General features: G+C 35.9%; 1 protein-coding gene across 1 annotated transcript; it reads right to left on the bottom strand.

Moving 5' to 3' along the window:
* Positions 1–3,263: 3,263 nt before the first annotated feature.
* Positions 3,264–4,527, bottom strand: LOC139873670 (pelargonidin 3-O-(6-caffeoylglucoside) 5-O-(6-O-malonylglucoside) 4'''-malonyltransferase-like). Its single transcript, XM_071861613.1, has one exon. The coding sequence runs from the start codon at positions 4,423–4,425 to the stop codon at positions 3,340–3,342; it is 1,086 nt and encodes a 361-aa protein (XP_071717714.1). The 5' UTR covers positions 4,426–4,527; the 3' UTR covers positions 3,264–3,339.
* Positions 4,528–22,493: the final 17,966 nt, after the last annotated feature.

The raw sequence follows: 22,493 nt of genomic DNA, 5'->3' as shown, positions 1-22,493 counted from the left end.
TGTCATAAGTTAAAGACCTGTTTTTGCTCTTCTTTTTGGCCTTTGAACTAATATCTTCGGTATAGGCAAAGGTAAGGGCTTGGACTTTTGATCACCTATGACCTAACTGATGTAAACCTGGAAGGAATTGGGTTTGAGTCATAAGACTCCCATATAACCAGATATGTCATGAGTCAAACTTACCCACTTTATCCTAATAGGTCATGGGTCAAACTTACCCACTTTATACAGCATGAGTTACAAAATTTGAGTGAAACAAATTGAAGCTACCAATATGCATAGATAAGAATACAATAAAATAGTTGCACAGTGTCCGCCAAGCTCAAAACAATGGTTATGATGGTGTGGGCGACCCCTCGATTTAATTGGTTTCTCAGGTTCGTTTCTTGGGCATTTGCTCGTGCAATATTCGTGTATTCCCAAATTAACATCAATATATAATAATGATCCCCACAAATTTAGGTGTACATGGTTGCCTAAAGAAGAACTGCTGCAATATGGGACATCCCAACATGATATTTTTTCAGTCTTCTTTACTCCGTATTATTTAGACACATGCTTTCGCTTTCTAGATTAAACAAATTATCTACATCATTCAAAATGGACATTGATCTCTTAGCACTCAAAATTTTTGTAGAAAGTAATTTTTGTGATCATATTTAACACACTAATGGTTTATACAAAAAATAAGTTTTGTAAGAGAAGTGTTTCTGATCAAAGAATTCACCCATTTTGACCCACACCAAATTTAAACATATTAAACCGAACCTTTGACCCGGTACTCAACCCACCCATCTTGACATATATAGCAAATTACGTTTCAAGAAAGTACATCATCACAATGTTTTGACGTAGAATATAAATATAAATGAGAATCGTGTATTTAAATATAATCACAAACCTGAGTATATCCCATGTAGAAACCAGCCATAGCAGGAGTGTCAATATGGCTTGGCAGAGATAATAAAAATGCAATTATAAATATCTTTTGAACTATGGTCACGGATCAACCTTTGCTCATAAGTAGTAGATTGAAGTCCAGGGCCTCTTGTACTAAATTCTAGCATATGATTTACCGACTTATTTCAAACAAGCGGTTGAAATGTCTTTGAGGGACGATCCAACCAGATCGAATTCCAACCCACATTGATTGCACTTAATAGGGTGGCGATAGAATTTCATTATTGTACAATTTTTTCAAAAAAAATTGTCAGTCAACAATATAATATATATTTCAGCAACTTGAATTAGAACGAAATCACATTCTTCTAAACAAATTAAAATATATATATATATATATATATATATATATATATATATATATATATATATATATATATATATATATATATATATATATATATATATATAAAGTCTGCTGCTCCTAAACATGATAAAAATGAAAATATGCAGAGTTACTTACTCATCATGAATCATAACCTTACTGGTTCCCACAACAGAAGACATATTTAAATTTAATGTTATACAATTAACATGGTTAACAATTAGTACGAATGATTTCTGCAATGCATTATTGATAGATTCGGAATAAGCAATATTACCTTTTGACAACAATGATGCACTGCATTGAGATGGTTACTGGAAAATCCTATTAAATCTGTTATTATCAATTACAATCCTTAAACAACATAATCAAGTATAACCCTAAATTCCGAATGATTAAGTAAACAACTAAAATTGAAAGAAAAAAAGAAGAAGAATAAGAAAACTTACACGGATTGATTTTCCACCAAATACCTGAAATTACATGGATTGAAACTGGTTTCATACTTTGTTACATTCAGTATATCGAATTTTAGTGAGAATTTGTATAGTAAATACATAAATTGATGTTATAATCGTCGGTTTTGAACATCGGTTCCAACAAATCTACACATCTGTATGTGTGTTCATTGGAATTTCGAACAGTGAGTGGATAGTATTCGGATTTTTGCAACTTTAATCGATTAGAAAACCATATGAGGAGTTCATCACATATCAAGCGATTATAGAGAAAAAACACTTACTGTAATTTTCATACCTTAATCTTCAACAATTGATGATCGATTATAGGGATTGGAAGTTAATTTATGTAGCGTGATATGGCAATTGATTGATCTTCAATAACATCGGTTTTAGCATGATAAACAATTTTGGAAATTTGTGAAACCCTAAATTTGATTTTGTATACACTAACAATGGGTATTTTAGACTTTTTACTTCATGATTAGCTAATGCTGATTATTTGTTAGCTAATATACTTCAATTGGATTGGATGGCTTAGATTGAAAGTTAGTAGTCATCCTAAGGTCATTAAGGGACTTGCTTTTGAAAGTAGGAGAGATTAATTTTTCTTCGGAAAAAATATTAATATATATATATACATACATACATATATATATATATATATATATATATATATATATATATATATATATATATATATATATCGTAAAGATCCGGTGGAGTACACAAACGATTACAATTGAAAGGTCTCACTCTGGTCGTCCTACATTGGACGGAAATATTGAAAGAGAGAGAGCACATTAAAAATGATTGAAAATGAAATTAAAAGATACAATACAATCGTACAACCACCAAACCTAAATTTAAATACTACATAAAACCGGGCTCGTATCTAACCCCACGATCACCACTACTCAAAAGCCTCACACTAAAATGAACGTCGGGCATTCCAGCAGCACCTAACCCGAGGCCTGCAAATCAAAGTAACCTCTCGTACCCGAAAAACCTCTAAGAAACTCCGAAACCATAGAACCACAAGCCCGTCGAATAAGATCAAATCCCCGTACGAGCAGAAGAAATGACCCCGAGAGAAATACTTCAATAAACATCAATTTTCCGAGGTCAAGTCAACACACGTCGGCGACAACTCCGAGTCTACCCGAACAGACTCGGCTACGGGAAAAGTATGAACACACAAGTGTAGTGATAACCAAACAGGAGAGATAATACTTCTCTTTTAATGTTTAATAAATTAAAATTAAATAAATTAAATAAAAGAGAAAGAGATTAAAAGAGATAGAAGAGATTTAGATATATATAGAGGTAAAATGTATATTTTATGGGCTTTCTAAGCCGCTGTCAATGTTTCGTTCTAAATAGGCGTTCATTTATAATATCCTTACCGTTCCAAAAAACAAAAAGGATGAACCAGGCATACAAATAAAAATTTCAACTATCACAAATCACAAATAAGCACTTAACATATTCCAGAAAGCACATTAAAGAGATCGGCACAAATAAAAGACCAACAATACACAAGTAGCTAGGAGATATATTCTTAAGACCCAAGTTATTTATGAGAAAGCCTTCTGTTTAAGCAGTAAAAGCTTTCACCTCTAAAGCTTCTTCAAAAATGGGAACATCTTTAGCATCCATGAATACATACGTTTCGAGTCCATTACCATGTGAATCGTCGATAAAAAACGCTGAATTTTGTACTCGTATTGTCCCCGGGACTACCCAAGTTGGCTTTCCGAAACCAAAGTCTGCCTCATAAAAAGGAAACTTACACCAACTCGTTATACCACTTACATTAGTCGATTCCAAATTTACGCTTCCCAGTTGTATCAAGCAATTCAAAATCATCATTTGTCCTTCTTCGCTGTCGTGGTACGCCTTTGACAGGTCACTTACGGTTTTCTTGACCGAATCACACAAAAGATCCGTTAATTCTTCATTCGTTTCATTAGTTGTAGCTTTTGTGGTAAAATACGACCAAATATTCCCGCAGTAATTTTTAGGTATAAAGGATGCCATTCTCCCCCTTAGATTAATTGGCTGGATGATTACAGACTCTCTACGACAACTGTACGTTGCTCGATCAACCGCCATAAAAGCATTCCAAATGATCGCTGATACCGACTGTACCTTTGACCATTGACTGGTTCTATTTTTCCTGTTTGCTTTCAACCTTGATATCACACTCTCATTGAATGAGTATTTTTTTCGAATATACTTATTTGACATATTGTCGCTCGCATGTGGTAGTGGATATGGAGGTAAGCCACGAGCAGGGAACAATGGGGACGGGTCGAATCCAGGCCGTCCATTTGATTCAATCTCGTTTTCTTCTCCGTTTGCAAGAGCCCATTCGTTTAGGAATGTACAAAGTGTGCAAGCGTCAACTAGCATGTGTGTTGCCCGTACGCCAAGTGCTAAACTTCCGCATTCAAAAGTGGTCACTTGAGTTGCGAATAATGGATCGTCGAGTTGATCAACAAATCCATTTTTGGATGGAATGAATTCGTCAATGAAGGTAACATCCCCTTCGGAAACAAGAATATCTTCAAGTTTGATGTTAACTTTGGCGGAAATGAATTCAGCACCTTTGTCGTTGCAAATAATTGTTTTAATTTCGTCGTCATATCTACCAGCAAAAGGGTAAAATCGTTTTAACATTTTCCCTAGCGATTTTTCAAGAGGGGCAACAAATTCTGGGATGTCGTTGGTATGTTTGAAGAAAAGTACAACACCGACATTTGTGCCAACAACAAACTCATCTACAAGTCCTAGCTTGTATTGATTGTGTGTTGGAGGGGTTGGAACAAAAGGTTTGATTAATTTGGTGGATAGTTTTTCAATCTTCATAGCAGTTGCAATTGCTATTAATCAAACTTCAAATATAATGAGCTAGCTAATAAAGAAGATAGAAAAGATGGTAATACTTTCACTTGATCATTTGGCAACTATTTATAGCCATGGAGGTAACCATATGCGGAACTTGAACCCGAATGAGGTAACTAGTGAAAGGGGACAACAACAACAACAACGACAACAACAACAAAACCCAATACCACATGAGTGGTGTATGGGGGAGGTGAGATGTAGACAATCCTTCCCCTATCCGAGAATAAAGACAAGTCATTTCTCCACCCAAAGTGAAACACTCTCAAAAGTAGAGAAAGTCATCCCTCTCTCTATTTGACGGATAAAGAGATTGCTTCCGAGAGGACCTCCGGCCTTTAAGTAGTGAAAGGGGAGTTAACACTAAATAAACCCTTATTTTTTAGTACTAAAATTATTTTTTAGTGTAACTTCTTTCTTTTTTTTTCTAAATCGAGCCGAGGCGGATACCCCTTTAGTTGCACAATGTTCCGCCCCTGCATATGCTAGCTGGGTTTGGTTATGGCCAGCCCAACAGAAACTTTAATACTATAAATATAAACAATTAGCCCGTATAATAATATGTTGTCCCATGAGATCTCAGGCTAAAACTTCATTGGAAGTATATTTTGGGGTAGTCGGGAAAAAGAGTCCAAAACCCGAATAATAAAATTGTTCCATCAAGATCAAATAAAGTAGTGTGGCCAACCCAATTGACACCCATTATCAAGATCAACACGGATGCTAAATGCACGTTTCCATAAAAGTTGGTTTTCAATTCATACCTTGGTTATAGTTTTAGCCACACACATCACAAAATGCTTCATCCTATTGTTTGAAACAGAGGTGTGATTCGCAAAGTGGTTGCTTATTTTCATGTTCGATTGTTCGTTTTCGGCGTGAGCCCACAATCACACAAAAAAATCTGCTTTGTTTGTAGTTTTTCATAATTTTCGTCCAATAACTGACCCAAATGGGACACCAGTGGCATCTTAGAACATGAACTTTCAATCAATACTATAATAAGTCATTTAAAATCCATGTGCCTATACTTTATCTAAGAAAATGAAGGTTATCACACTCTTGTTAACATAATTAATCTATAACCTATACCATGTGTGTACCAAATGATTGCAAACTACCAAATTATTTATTTTATCCATTTTTAGGTCGGGAGCAATTACAATGGGTAGATGCCAAATATTGAGAACTACAACAACACTTCATTTGTCAAGATTATGTGAAAAGTATTGTGACCTAAACATGGTTTATTAATGGGAGTTGATCCGTACACCACCTTGTTTTTGCCATACACCACCAAAATAATTATTTAGACAGTTTTACCCTTCCTTTGAGAAGTTAGGGGGAGTTGGTGGTGAACAAAAGGAAGAGTAAAAATGTCCAGAAAATTTATTTAGTGGTGTATGGCAAAATAGAGGTGGTGTACGGATCACCTCCCTTTATTAATGGGAAGTGATATGTACACAACCTCATATTGTTATGTGCACAACCAATACGCTTTACAGTGTTGTACTGTACAACACTGTAAAGCATATAGGTTGTGTACATAACAATATGAGGTTGTGTACATATCATCAACCTTAATTATTAAAAGACATACTTTTTATCTTTATTTTTTTTCGGCAAAAATATTAATATATATATATATATATATATATATATATAAAGATCATAAAGATCCGGTGGAACATACAAATGACGATGATTGAAATTGAAAGGGCTCGCTCTTATCGTCCTACACACAGGACGAATACAATTGAAAGAGAGCGATCACATTGAAAGTGAAATGACAACACAACATATAACCACCAAACCTAGATCTAAATACAATATAAAACCGAGCTCGTATTTAACCCCGCAAACACCACTACTCAACAGCCGCACACTAATATGAACGCAGGGCACTCCAGCAGCACCAAACCCGAGGCCTATTTTCCGAGGTCAACTAAATCAACACACGCCGGCAACAACACCGAGTCCACCAGACTCGGCTACGGGGAAAGTATGAACACACTAAGTAACGACAATCAAACAATACCAAGCGCGCAGTCAAACCAAAAGAAGCCAAGCCATTTTCATCGAGTTTTCTAAGGACATAAAACCAAGCAGATCCAAACAACTAACCGCTAACGACAACGGATGAACACCGGGTGTTATCAGCCGGAATCCGTCGGAACAACCGGATTACAACACAAACACGCCAATCGTTACCAAATCTAACACAATCAACCTAATCCCTAAAATGAAAACCAGAAGCTTACCAAAAGTAAGAGTAGAATTCCTACCGGAATTCGCCTCCTACCTTCACCTTCAGCAAGAATCCGGCAACGATTACGGGACCAGGCAAGCTCGTGAAGGAAACCGACCCCTAACCCCAGACTGCCAAAATCCAAAAACCTGCAACCCCAAAACTTTACCGAGAACCAGATCCTGAGCACAATCAACCCAGAATTGTCGCCTAGAAACCGATGAACTAACGGGGAAGCCGAACCTAAGAACCAGTCGTCGGGGAAGGAGAAATCGGTGGCAAACGATCTTATTTCACATAAAGCAAAAAAGCTGAACCACCGGCGAGATGCCGGTGGTCGGAGATGTATATTGATCGACAACTACAAATCAGCGAAGGATCTGATGAAGATAGGGTTGTTGATTGAACGAGATTTAAGAAGAAAAAGATGTAGAAGCGGCCAGGGTTCAGTTGAGAGAAAAAACTTTTTATCTTGATAATATAGAAGTTGCAAACTGGTTAATTGATATATGTCAAACCTATACATTTAGATACAACTATGGGTGGTTGGGCCCTGCTTCATAGGGGTATAGGGAGAAAAGGCATAAGGAAAAAAATATAAATGAAGTTGTAAACAAAAAAAGGAATTATGGAACTGCCCCTTGTGATGCCCCTTGTGAACAGTAACCGAAACAACTATAAAAGCATGTGAAATGGTCCACCGATGGTCGGTCAATAGTATTATTGATAATGATAATGTGAAAGTGAGTGTACAACAATGCAGTTCATAAAGCCTAATTGATCATCAAAAGAATTGTTACTTGGTAATTTCTCTATTGCTTTATAATAAAACAATACACCTATTTATAATACATCAATGGGCTATAACGAGCCAATAAACAAAGGGCCAATCGGGCCATCTATCCTATACACAAATACAATAAAATACATCTGTATACTAACAGCTCCCCGCAGTTCGAGCGGTAGGAGAAACCCGAACGTTCAAACTTGCATGAAAGTCATCAAATATAGATGTTCGGAGTCCCTTGGTGAAGATATCTGCATATTGAGAATGAGATGGAACATGGAGAACGCGAATGTCGCCTAAAGCCACCAGGTCACGAACAAAATGAATGTCAATCTCGATGTGTTTAGTCTGTTGGTGTTGAACTGGATTAGAAGTCATGTACACAGAACTAATGTTGTCACAGTACACAATAGTTTCTTTGGAAGGCGGCGTGTATAGTTCTCGGAGAAGGTTTCACAACCATGTTCAGCAACAGCATTGGCGACACCCTGGTATTCGGCCTCTTCAATGCTTTGATGACCAAGAGAGAAGTTATCTCCTAAAATTAGACAATAACCAGAAGTAGATCAGCGGGTAGAGGGACCGCCTCCCCAATCAGCATCAGAACATGCAACGAGGCCATCAGTGGATGAGGCATATATCTGAAGGCCATGATCAAGCTGTGGCATAAATGTACCGCAAAATACGCTTTAAAGCAAGAAAATGTGGATCATGAGGATCGTGCATGAAAAAGCAAATCTGTTAAACGGCATATGATATGTCAGGACGAGTGAACGTCAAATACTGAAGACCACCTGCAAGGCTCCGGTACATGGTGGGATCAGCAACCGGAGGACCACTATCACTCAACTTTAACTGAGTGTCTACTGGAGTGCGACATGGTATACACTGTAACATATCAGCACGGTATAAAATGTCAATAGCGTACTGCTATTGAGAGAGGAACATGCCCGTAGAACTTCGAGTAGTAGAGATGCCTAGATTATGATTAAGGGCACCCAGATCTGTCATGGAGAAATCATGGCTAAGAAGTCTCATAATGGTAGTTAAAAGTAATGTAAATGATGTTATGATGATAATATCATCAACATACAGAAGTAAATAAGCCATTGAAGATCTATGTTTGTATATGAATAGCGAAGAATCGGAGAGACTGCGCTAAAAACCCTGTTTTTGAACAAACTCATAATATCGTTAATACCAAGCATGAGGGGTCTGTTTTAGACCATATAAGGAGCGCTGCAAACGACATACATAATCTGGGAAATTAGGATCACGATATCGAGGAGGTTGATGCATATAAACTCTTTCATGTAAAACGCCATGGAGAAATGCGTTCTTCACATCAAATTGATGAATTGGCCAATTACGAGAGACGTCAAGACTCAAGACAGTGCGAATAGTGGCTGGTTTGACAACTGGACTAAAAGTCTCATCACAGTCAATGCTAATCTGCTGACTCTTACCATTAGCAACCAACCTAGCTTTGCAACGAGTTAAGGAACCGTCATCATGAAATTTTTTCTTAAATAACCACATCAAACGAACCACATTAGCCCAGGAGGACGTGGAACAAGTAACCAAGTACCATTATAAATAAGAGCGTGATATTCGTCATCCATGGCTTTATGACAATGAAGGTCCTTAAGAACCTGTAAGTATGACCAGGTCACAGATGATGAGGTGGTAGTAGTATGTAAGTTAAGGCGAGTGATAAGTTTAGTAATGCCATGTTTTCTACGGGTAATCATAAGGTGTGGGAGAGGTGGTGATGGAGATTTGAGAGTAGGTAATCTTGTGCTAGTGGTAGTGACTGTGGAGTAGTAGGTGTGGGTGGATCCGAGGACAGCAACGGAGGTGGAGACTGAAAAGCTGGATGGAGGGATGGTGAAATAGAGTCGAGAAAGTCATAGGATGGATGTTGTGTAGGTGTTACTGAGCCAAACAGAAAGATGGTTTCATCAAAGACAACATTACGAGAAAAAATAATTTTATTAGTGGAAAAGTCAAGGCAGCGAAAACCACGATGATCGCACAGATATCTAATGAAAAGACACGGTGTAGAGCGTGGGGTGAGTTTTTGAGTGGTGGTGAGATGGGAAAACACAAGTAACCAAAAACACGTAAATGATTGTAGGTGGGGTGTTGTTTGAAAAGGCGAAAGTGGGGTGTTATGTTCTGGATCGCTGAGGAGAGAAGGATGTTTAGAAGATGAGTAGACATATGAAGGGCTTCTACCCAATGTAGTGACCCGAATTTTTCCATGTTTATATATATTAATTGAGATTAATATTTACATGATTAAATGTTTCCAACATGTTAAGCAATCAAACTTGTTAAGACTTGATTAATTGAAATATGTTTCATATAGACAATTGACCACCCAAGTTGACCGGCGATTCACGAACGTTAAAACTTGTAAAAACAACATGACGATATATATATGGATATACATATGGTTAACATGAGATTATGATAAGTAAGTATCTCCATAAGTATATTAACAATGAGTTATATACATATAAACAAGACTACTAACTTAAGGATTTCGAAACGAGACATATATGTAACGATTATCGTTGTAACGACATTTAAATGTATATATATCATATTAAGATATATTAATATATCATAATATCATGATAATATAATAATTTAACATCTCATTAGATATAATAAACAATGGGTTAACGACATTAATTGAGATCGTTAACTTAAAGGTTTCAAAACAACACTTACATGTAACGACTAACGATGACTTAACGACTCAGTTAAAATGTATATACATGTAGTGTATTTAGATGTATTAAAATACTTTTGGAAGACTTCAAGACATATATCAAAACACTCAAACTTAACGAAAATGGTTACAGTTACTTTCCCATTCTTTTCTTTCATCAAGAATTCTAGTCGTATTCTTACCCGTATTATACACAGCTTCAAAACGTACTTACTATGGGTATATACCAATAGGAACTAGCATGGGATTCCACTCTTGATTATGTCATGTATGACTAATCAATTTTAACTTCTACCATGAGCTAGTCAACTAACTAGAACTCCTTTTAACCCCACTCACCACTCACCAATTACCACTCATCATTCACTCCATTTCACTTCCAATTCTCTTTCTAATTCTCTCTCAACACACACACACACACACTATTATGAACGTATTTTTCCAGTAGTTAATCATCATCTTCATCAAAAATCACTTCAAGAATCAAGCTATAATCATCATAGGAAGAACACTTCAAGAACACTTCAAAAATCCCTTCAAATTTACTAATTTACTTCCAAGCTTTCTAATCCATTCCAAGTAATCATCTAAGATCAAGAAACCTTTGTTATATACAGTAGGTTATCTTTCTTATTCAAGGTAATATTCATATTCAAACTTTTATTCAATTTCTATAACTATAAACTATCTTAATTCGAGTAAAAATCTTACTTGAACTTGTTTTTGTGTCATGATCCTACTTCAAGAACTTTCAAGCCATCCAAGATCCTTTGAAGCTAGATCATTTCTTGTCACTTCCAGTAGGTTTACCTACTAAACTTGAGGTAGTAATGATGTTCATAACATCATTCGATTCATATATATAAAACTATCTTATTCGAAGGTTTAAACTCGTAATCACTAGAACATAGTTTAGTTAATTCTAAACTTATTCGCAAACAAAAGTTAATCCTTCTAACTTGACTTTTAAAATTAACTAAACACATGTTCTATATCTATATGATATGCTAACTTAATGATTTAAAATCTGGAAACACGAAAAACACCGTAAAACCGGATTTACGCCGTCGTAGTAACACCGCGGGCTGTTTTGGGTTAGTTAATTAAAAACTATGATAAACTTTGATTTAAAAGTTGTTATTCTGAGAAAATGATTTTTATTATGAACATGAAACTATATCCAAAAATTATGGTTAAACTCAAAGTGGAAGTATGTTTTCTAAAATGGTCATCTAGACGTCGTTCTTTCGACTGAAATGACTACCTTTACAAAAACGACTTGTAACTTATTTTTCCGACTATAAACCTATACTTTTTCTGTTTAGATTCATAAAATAGAGTTCAATATGAAACCATAGCAATTTGATTCACTCAAAACGGATTTAAAATGAAGAAGTTATGGGTAAAACAAGATTGGATAATTTTTCTCATTTTAGGTACGTGAAAATTGGTAACAAATCTATTCCAACCATAACTTAATCAACTTGTATTGTATATTATGTAATCTTGAGATACCATAGACAAGTATACAATGTTTCGACCTATCATGTCGACACATCTATATATATTTCGGAACAACCATAGACACTCTATATGTGAATGTTGGAGTTAGCTATACAGGGTTGAGGTTGATTCCAAAATATATATAGTTTGAGTTCTGATCAATACTGAGATACGTATACACTGGGTCGTGGATTGATTCAAGATAATATTTATCGATTTATTTATGTACATCTAACTGTGGACAACTAGTTGTAGGTTACTAACGAGGACAGCTGACTTAATAAACTTAAAACATCAAAATATATTAAAAGTGTTGTAAATATATTTTGAACATACTTTAATATATATGTATATATTGTTATAGGTTCGTGAATCAGCAGTGGCCAAGTCTTACTTCTCGACGAAGTAAAAATCTGTGAAAGTGAGTTATAGTCCCACTTTTAAAATCTAATATTTTTGGGATGAGAATACATGCAGGTTTTATAAATGATTTACAAAATAGACACAAGTACGTGAAACTACATTCTATGGTTGAATTATCGAAATCGAATATGCCCCTTTTTATTAAGTCTGGTAATCTAAGAATTAGGGAACAGACACCCTAATTGACGCGAATCCTAAAGATAGATCTATTGGGCCTAACAAACCCCATCCAAAGTACCGGATGCTTTAGTACTTCGAAATTTATATCATATCCGAAGGGAGTCCCGGAATGATGGGGATATTCTTATATATGCATCTTGTTAATGTCGGTTACCAGGTGTTCACCATATGAATGACTTTTATCTCTATGTATGGGATGTGTATTGAAATATGAAATCTTGTGGTCTATTGTTACGATTTGATATATATAGGTTAAACCTATAACTCACCAACATTTTTGTTGACGTTTAAAGCATGTTTATTCTCAGGTGAATATTAAGAGCTTCCGCTGTTGCATACTAAAATAAGGACAAGATTTGGAGTCCATGTTTATATGATATTGTGTAAAAACTGCATTCAAGAAACTGATTTTGATGTAACATATTTGTATTGTAAACCATTATGTAATGGTCGTGTGTAAACAGGATATTTTAGATTATCATTATTTGATAATCTACGTAAAGCTTTTTAAACCTTTATTTATGAAATAAAGGTTATGGTTTGTTTTAAAAATGAATGCAGTCTTTGAAAAACGTCTCATATAGAGGTCAAAACCTCGCAACGAAATCAATTAATATGGAACGTTTTTAATCAATAAGAACGGGACATTTCAGTTGGTATCCGAGCGTTGGTCTTAGAGAACCAGAATTTTGCATTAGTGTGTCTTATCGAGTTGTTAGGATGCATTAGTGAGTCTGGACTTCGACCGTGTTTACTTGAAAAATGATTGCTTAACAAATTTTGTTGGAAACTATATATTTTTACATGTGAATATTATGTGATATATTAATCTCTTAACGCGTTTGATATTATGTGATAGATGTCTACCTCTAGAACAAGTCCCATTGACTCACCTAATAATAATGAAGAGTCAAATGTAAATTGGAATGATTCGTGGACTGATTCACAAGTTCCCGAAGAGGAACCGGAAGAAGAGTCGGAACCAGAAGAAGAATCGGAACCGGAAGAAGAATCGGAACTGGATGAAGAAATAGAACCGGTGGGGGAAATAATAAAACGATTAAGTAAAAGAAAATCCTCAACCAACCGACCAAGGTTAATTATGGTCAATGGTGTTTCCGCTAAGGAAACAAAATATTGGGAGGATTACCAATTCTCTGATGAATCGGATTCTGACGAGAATTCCGATGATGTTATAGAAATTACCCCAACTGAATTTAAAAAGGCAAAAGAAAATAATAAGGGAAAGGGCATAAAAATAGAGAAATCTAATTCCAACCCCGATGAACTTTATATGTATCGTCAACCCCCGAAGTCCTTAAGCTGTAACAATGACCCGGGAACCTCTAAACCACCAGGTTTTTCTAAACCAATGTGGATAACGATGGCTCGTATTAGGGGAACATCATATATCCCTAGAAACTTGGCAAAACGAACCAAAACCGAAGAAGAAGAAACAAGCGAGTCGGAATAAGATAGTTGTATTCGTGTGGTGTAATATAAGTAATATAGTGTGCTTATGCTTTATGATATATGTAAAAATTGCTTGTATTAATAAGTATTTTTTTTTATGAATCTAACTCTTGTCTATTTTACAGTATAAAAACACAAAATGGATAGACAACCCAATATTTTAAGAGACCTACCCGGAGACATGATTGATGAAATCTTGTCTAGAGTCGGTCAGAATTCTTCGGCACAACTATTTAAGGCAAGATCAGTTTGTAAGACATTCGAAGAACGTTCCAAGAATGCCTTGGTTTATAAAAGGCTTTCGTTCGAAAGATGGGGGATATCACATTGGGAAATCCATAAGTTATGATGTGTTTACTTTGACACATATATTGCAGGGAACCCAAATGCTATTTTACGCAATGGGTTAAGAAATTATTTTGACTCAATATATCCGAATATTGGACTTCGTGATTTAGAAAAAGCGACTAACATGCAACATAAAGAAGCATGTTATGCTTACGGATTAGTAATGTTCGCTTCTCACCAAAGTGAGAACAAGAACATCGGGCTACAACTATTAAACAAAACGTTCCCACAAGTGACGGAGTCGGTAATTGGGGTAAGAAATGAGGTTTTTAGATTGTTACGGGACTGTTGGACATTACGTAACCCTCGTCCCTTTGACGACGTTACAACAAGCTGTCTTATCAATGGCCATAACAGTTATGTTCCACAAGACCAAGGATGGGAAGTAATCCTAGTAAAACCAGAATGCATGACTTGTTTCTGGACGTATGAATTACGTGTCTTTATTGCCTTTGCTGAACGAATTGTGTACTAGCTAGAATTATCTTCACAACTATCTTGTATCAAAGTTATTGTGTGCTATATTTCATGCTTTATGTAAAATAAGCGGTATTGTAAGTTTGTAAAATATTGTATAAAAGTTTGAACGCGAAATATTATTACAATCAGTTTTTCATATAGAATTGTAGTAGTTGAATTGCATATTAGCTACTAAGTATGAACTTAACGGGTAGGTACTACCCGAATTTAAACTTATAAAAGGCTAATATGAAGAAAAAGCTTTTATAAATGAGTTCATATTATGCTACGAAATACTATTAACTACTCTTAATATTCTGTATGATTAACTTGTTCCATTTGACTATTTTGAAGGAAATGGCACCGACTACTCGACACACCGTGAATATGAATGAAGAGGAATTCCGTACTTTTCTAGCTTCAAACATAGCCGCAGTACAGGCTGTGCTACATACCAACAATAACCTTGGATCTGGCAGTACAGGAAATCGTGTAGGATGCACCTACAAAGAATTCACTGCCTGCAAACCTTTGGAATTTGATGGAACCGAAGGACCGATCGGATTGAAACGGTGGACCGAGAAGGTCGAATCGGTGTTTGCCATAAGTAAGTATACTGAAGAGGACAAAGTGAAGTATGCTATGCATACCTTCACAGGTTCTGCGTTAACATGGTGGAATACCTATCTAGAGCAAGTGGGACAAGATGATGCGTACGCACTACCGTGGTCAGCATTCAAGCACTTGATGAACGAGAAGTACCGTCCCAGAACCGAGGTCAATAAGCTCAAGACAGAACTTAGAGGGTTACGAACCCAAGGATTTGATATTACCACGTACGAAAGACGATTCATAGAATTGTGCCTATTGTGTCCGGGAGCATTCGAAGATGAGGAAGAGAAGATCGACGCGTATGTGAAAGGATTACCGGAAAGAATCCAAGAAGATATAAGTTCACACGAGCCCGCCTCCATACAACAGGCATGTAGAATGGCTCACAAACTAGTGAACCAGATTGAAGAAAGAATTAAAGAACAGACTGCTGAAGAGGCCAATGTGAAGCAAGTCAAAAGAAAGTAGGAGGAAAACGGTGATAAGAATCACCAATACAACAATAACAGCAATTACAATAATAATCGCAACAATTATCCCAACAATCGCAACATCAATCGCAACTACAACAAACGGCCCAACAACAACAACAACAACAACAACAACAATAACAGCAACTACAACAATCATCCCAACAACAATAATAACCGCAACAACAACAACAATCAGAAGCAGCTATGCCAAAGGTGTGAAAAGTATCACTCGGGGTTCTGCACCAAATTTTGCAACAAGTGTAAAAGAAATGGTCATAGCGCGGCGAAGTGTGAGGTCTACGGACCAGGGGTTAATAGAACGAAAGGAACAAATGGTGTCGGAACGAGTAATGGCGGAGCAAGTAGTGTCGGAGCAAGTTATGCCAATGTAGTTTGTTATAAATGTGGAAAACCGGGCCACATTATTAGAAATTGCCCGAACCAGGAGAACACGAATGGACAAGGCCGCGGAAGAGTTTTCAATATTAATGCGGCAGAGGCACAGGAAGACCCGGAGCTTGTTACGGGTATGTTTCTTATTGACAATAAATCTGTTTACGTTTTATTTGATTCGGGTGCAGATAGAAGCTATATGAGTAGAGATTTTTGTGCTAAATTAAGTTGTCCATTGACGCCTTTGGATAGTAAATTTTTACTCGAATTAGCAAATGGTAAATTAATTTCAGCAGATAATATATGTCGGAATCGAGAAATTAAACTGGTTAGCGAAACATTTAAGATTGACTTGATACCAGTAGAGTTAGGGAGTTTTGATGTGATAATCGGTATGGACTGGTTGAAAGAAGTGAAAGCAGAGATCGTTTGTTACAAAAATGCAATTCGCATTATACGAGAAAAAGGAAAACCCTTAATGGTGTACGGAGAAAAGGGCAACACGAAGCTACATCTTATTAGTAATTTGAAGGCACAAAAACTAATAAGAAAAGCTTGCTATGCTGTTCTAGCACACGTTGAGAAAGTACAAACTGAAGAAAAGAGCATCAATGATGTTCCCGTCGCAAAAGAATTTCCCGATGTATTTTCGAAAGAATTACCGGGATTACCCCCACATCGATCCGTTGAATTTCAAATAGATCTTGTACCAGGAGCTGCACCAATAGCTCGTGCTCCTTACAGACTCGCACCCAGCGAGATGAAAGAACTGCAAAGCCAATTGCAAGAACTTTTAGAGCGTGGTTTCATTCGACCAAGCACATCACCGTGGGGAGCTCCTGTTTTGTTTGTCAAGAAGAAAGATGGTACATTCAGGTTGTGTATCGACTACCGAGAGTTGAACAAACTTACCATCAAGAACCGCTACCCACTACCAAGAATCGACGACTTATTTGATCAACTACAAGGCTCGTCTGTTTATTCAAAGATTGACTTACGTTCCGGGTATCATCAAATGCGGGTGAAAGAAGATGATATTCCAAAGACTGCTTTTAGAACACGTTACGGTCATTACGAGTTTATGGTCATGCCGTTTGGTTTAACTAATGCACCAGCTGTGTTCATGGACCTTATGAACCGAGTGTGTGGACCATACCTTGACAAGTTTGTCATTGTATTCATTGATGACATACTTATTTACTCAAAGAATGACCAAGAACACGGTGAACATTTGAGAAAGGTGTTAGAAGTATTGAGGAAGGAAGAATTGTACGCTAAATTTTCAAAGTGTGCATTTTGGTTGGAAGAAGTTCAATTCCTCGGTCACATAGTGAACAAAAAAGGTATTAAGGTGGATCCGGCAAAGATAGAAACTGTTGAAAAGTGGGAAACCCCGAAAACTCTGAAACACATACGCCAGTTTTTAGGACTAGCTGGTTACTACAGAAGGTTCATCCAAGACTTTTCCAGAATAGCAAAACCCTTGACTGCATTAACGCATAAAGGGAAGAAATTTGAATGGAAGGATGAACAAGAGAAAGCGTTTCAGTTATTGAAGAAAAAGCTAACTACGGCACCTATATTGTCATTGCCTGAAGGGAATGATGATTTTGTGATTTATTGTGACGCATCAAAGCAAGGTCTCGGTTGTGTATTAATGCAACGAACGAAGGTGATTGCTTATGCGTCTAGACAATTGAAGATTCACGAGCAAAATTATACGACGCATGATTTGGAATTAGGCGCGGTTGTTTTTGCATTAAAGACTTGGAGGCACTACTTATATGGGGTCAAAAGTATTATATATACCGACCACAAAAGTCTTCAACACATATTTAATCAGAAACAACTGAATATGAGGCAGCGTAGGTGGATTGAATTGTTGAATGATTACGACTTTGAGATTCGTTACCACCCGGGGAAGGCAAATGTGGTAGCCGATGCCTTGAGCAGGAAGGACAGAGAACCCATTCGAGTAAAATCTATGAATATAATGATTCATAATAACCTTACTACTCAAATAAAGGAGGCGCAACAAGGAGTTTTAAAAGAGGGAAATTTAAAGGATGAAATACCCAAAGGATCGGAGCAGCATCTTAATATTCGGGAAGATGGAATCTGATATAGAGCTGAAAGGATTTGGGTACCAAAATTTGGAGATATGAGAGAAATGGTACTTAGAGAAGCTCATAAAACCAGATACTCAATACATCCTGGAACGGGGAAGATGTACAAGGATCTCAAGAAACATTTTTGGTGGCCGGGTATGAAAGCCGATGTTGTTAAATATGTAGGAGAATGTTTGACGTGTTCTAAGGTCAAAGCTGAGCATCAGAAACCATCAGGTCTACTTCAACAACCCGAAATCCCAGAATGGAAATGGGAAAACATTACCATGGATTTCATCACTAAATTGCCAAGGACTGCAAGTGGTTTTGATACTATTTGGGTAATAGTTGATCGTCTCACCAAATCAGTACACTTCCTGCCAATAAGAGAAGATGACAAGATGGAGAAGTTAGCACGACTGTATTTGAAGGAAGTCGTCTCCAGACATGGAATACCAATCTCTATTATCTCTGATAGGGATGGCAGATTTATTTCAAGATTCTGGCAGACATTACAGCAAGCATTAGGAACTCGTCTAGACATGAGTACTGCCTATCATCCACAAACTGATGGGCAGAGCGAAAGGACGATACAAACGCTTTAAGACATGCTATGAGCATGTGTTATTGATTTCGGAAACAGTTGGGATCGACATCTACCGTTAGCAGAATTTTCCTACAACAACAGCTACCATTCAAGCATTGAGATGGCGCCGTTTGAAGCACTTTATGGTAGAAAGTGCAGGTCTCCGATTTGTTGGAGTGAAGTGGGGGATAGACAGATTACGGGTCCGGAGATTATACAAGAAACTACCGAGAAGATCATCCAAATTCAACAACGGTTGAAAACCGCCCAAAGTCGACAAAAGAGCTACGCTGACATTAAAAGAAAAGATATAGAATTTGAAATTGGAGAGATGGTCATGCTTAAAGTTGCACCTTGGAAAGGCGTTGTTCGATTTGGTAAACGAGGGAAATTAAATCCAAGGTATATTGGACCATTCAAGATTATTGATCGTGTCGGACCAGTAGCTTACCGACTTGAGTTACCTCAACAACTCGCGGCTGTACATAACACTTTCCACGTCTCGAATTTGAAGAAATGTTTTACTAAAGAAGATCTCACTATTCCGTTAGATGAAATCCAAATCAACGAAAAACTCCAATTCATCGAAGAACCCGTCGAAATAATGGATCGTGAGGTTAAAAGACTTAAGCAAAACAAGATACCAATTGTTAAGGTTCGATGGAATGCTCGTAGAGGACCAGAGTTCACCTGGGAGCGTGAAGATCAGATGAAGAAGAAATACCCGCATCTATTTCCAGAAGATTCGTCAACACCTTCAACAGCTTAAAATTTCGGGACGAAATTTATTTAACGGGTAGGTACTGTAGTGACCCGAACTTTTCCATGTTTATATATATTAATTGAGATTAATATTTACATGATTAAATGTTTCCAACATGTTAAGCAATCAAACTTGTTAAGACTTGATTAATTGAAATATGTTTCATATAGACAATTGACCACCCAAGTTGACCGGCGATTCACGAACGTTAAAACTTGTAAAAACAACATGACTATATATATATCGATATACATATGGTTAACATGAGATTATGATAAGTAAGTATCTCCATAAGTATATTAACAATGAGTTATATACATATAAACAAGACTACTAACTTAAGGATTTCGAAACGAGACATATATGTAACGATTATCGTTGTAACGACATTTAAATGTATATATATCATATTAAGATATATTAATATATCATAATATCATGATAATATAATAATTTAACATCTCATTAGATATAATAAACAATGGGTTAACAACATTAATTGAGATCGTTAACTTAAAGGTTTCAAAACAACACTTACATGTAACGACTAACGATGACTTAACGACTCAGTTAAAATGTATATACATGTAGTGTATTTAGATGTATTAAAATACTTTTGGAAGACTTCAAGACATATATCAAAACACTCAAACTTAACGAAAATGGTTACAGTTACTTTCCCATTCTTTTCTTTCATCAAGAATTCTAGTCGTATTCTTACCCGTATTATACACAGCTTCAAAACGTACTTACTATGGGTATATACCAATAGGAACTAGCATGGGATTCCACTATTGATTATGTCATGTATGACTAATCAATTTTAACTTCTACCATGAGCTAGTCAACTAACTAGAACTCCTTTTAACCCCACTCACCACTCACCAATTACCAATCATCATTCACTCCATTTCACTTCCAATTCTCTTTCTAATTCTCTCTCAACACACACACACACACTATTATGAACGTATTTTTCCAGTAGTTAATCATCATCTTCATCAAAAATCACTTCAAGAATCAAGCTATAATCATCATAGGAAGAACACTTCAAGAACACTTCAAAAATCCCTTCAAGTTTACTAATTTACTTCCAAGCTTTCTAATCCATTCCAAGTAATCATCTAAGATCAAGAAACCTTTGTTATATACAGTAGGTTATCTTTCTTATTCAAGGTAATATTCATATTCAAACTTTTATTCAATTTCTATAACTATAAACTATCTTAATTCGAGTAAAAATCTTACTTGAACTTGTTTTTGTGTCATGATCCTACTTCAAGAACTTTCAAGCCATCCAAGATCCTTTGAAGCTAGATCATTTCTTGTCACTTCCAGTAGGTTTACCTACTAAACTTAAGGTAGTAATGATGTTCATAACATCATTCGATTCATATATATAAAACTATCTTATTCGAAGGTTTAAACTCGTAATCACTAGAACATAGTTTAGTTAATTCTAAACTTATTCGCAAACAAAAGTTAATCCTTCTAACTTGACTTTTAAAATTAACTAAACACATGTTCTATATCTATATGATATGCTAACTTAATGATTTAAAACCTGGAAACACGAAAAACACAGTAAAACCGGATTTACGCCGTCGTAGTAACACCGCGGGCTGTTTTGGGTTAGTTAATTAAAAACTATGATAAACTTTGATTTAAAAGTTGTTATTCTGAGAAAATGATTTTTATTATGAACATGAAACTATATCCAAAAATTATGGTTAAACTCAAAGTGGAAGTATGTTTTCTAAAATGGTCATCTAGACGTCGTTCTTTCGACTGAAATGACTACCTTTACAAAAACGACTTGTAACTTATTTTTCTGACTATAAACCTATACTTTTTCTGTTTAGATTCATAAAATAGAGTTCAATATGAAACCATAGCAATTTGATTCACTCAAAACGGATTTAAAATGAAGAAGTTATGGGTAAAACCAGATTGGATAATTTTTCTCATTTTAGGTACGTGAAAATTGGTAACAAATCTATTCCAACCATAACTTAATCAACTTGTATTGTATATTATGTAATCTTGAGATACCATAGACACGTATACAATGTTTCGACCTATCATGTCGACACATCTATATATATTTCGGAACAACCATAGACACTCTATATGTGAATGTTGGAGTTAGCTATACAGGGTTGAGGTTGATTCCAAAATATATATAGTTTGAGTTGTGATCAATACTGAGATACGTATACACTGGGTCGTGGATTGATTCAAGATAATATTTATCGATTTATTTCTGTACATCTAACTGTGGACAACTAGTTGTAGGTTACTAACGAGGACAGCTGATTAATAAACTTAAAACATTAAAATATATTAAAAGTGTTGTAAATATATTTTGAACATACTTTAATATATATGTATATATTGTTATAGGTTCGTGAATCAGCAGTGGCCAAGTCTTACTTCTCGACGAAGTAAAAATCTGTGAAAGTGAGTTATAGTCCCACTTTTAAAATCTAATATTTTTGGGATGAGAATACATGCAGGTTTTATAAATGATTTACAAAATAGACACAAGTACGTGAAACTACATTCTATGGTTGAATTATCGAAATCGAATATGCCCCTTTTTATTAAGTCTGGTAATCTAAGAATTAGGGAACAGACACCCTAATTGACGCGAATCCTAAAGATAGATCTATTGGGCCTAACAAACCCCATCCAAAGTACCGGATGCTTTAGTACTTCGAAATTTATATCATATCCGAAGGGTGTCC

Source organism: Rutidosis leptorrhynchoides, chromosome 10 (genome assembly GCF_046630445.1).
Source record: "Rutidosis leptorrhynchoides isolate AG116_Rl617_1_P2 chromosome 10, CSIRO_AGI_Rlap_v1, whole genome shotgun sequence".
In the NCBI taxonomy this organism is placed as follows: Eukaryota; Viridiplantae; Streptophyta; class Magnoliopsida; order Asterales; family Asteraceae; genus Rutidosis; species Rutidosis leptorrhynchoides.
This window is presented reverse-complemented; position numbering and strand designations above follow the sequence as displayed.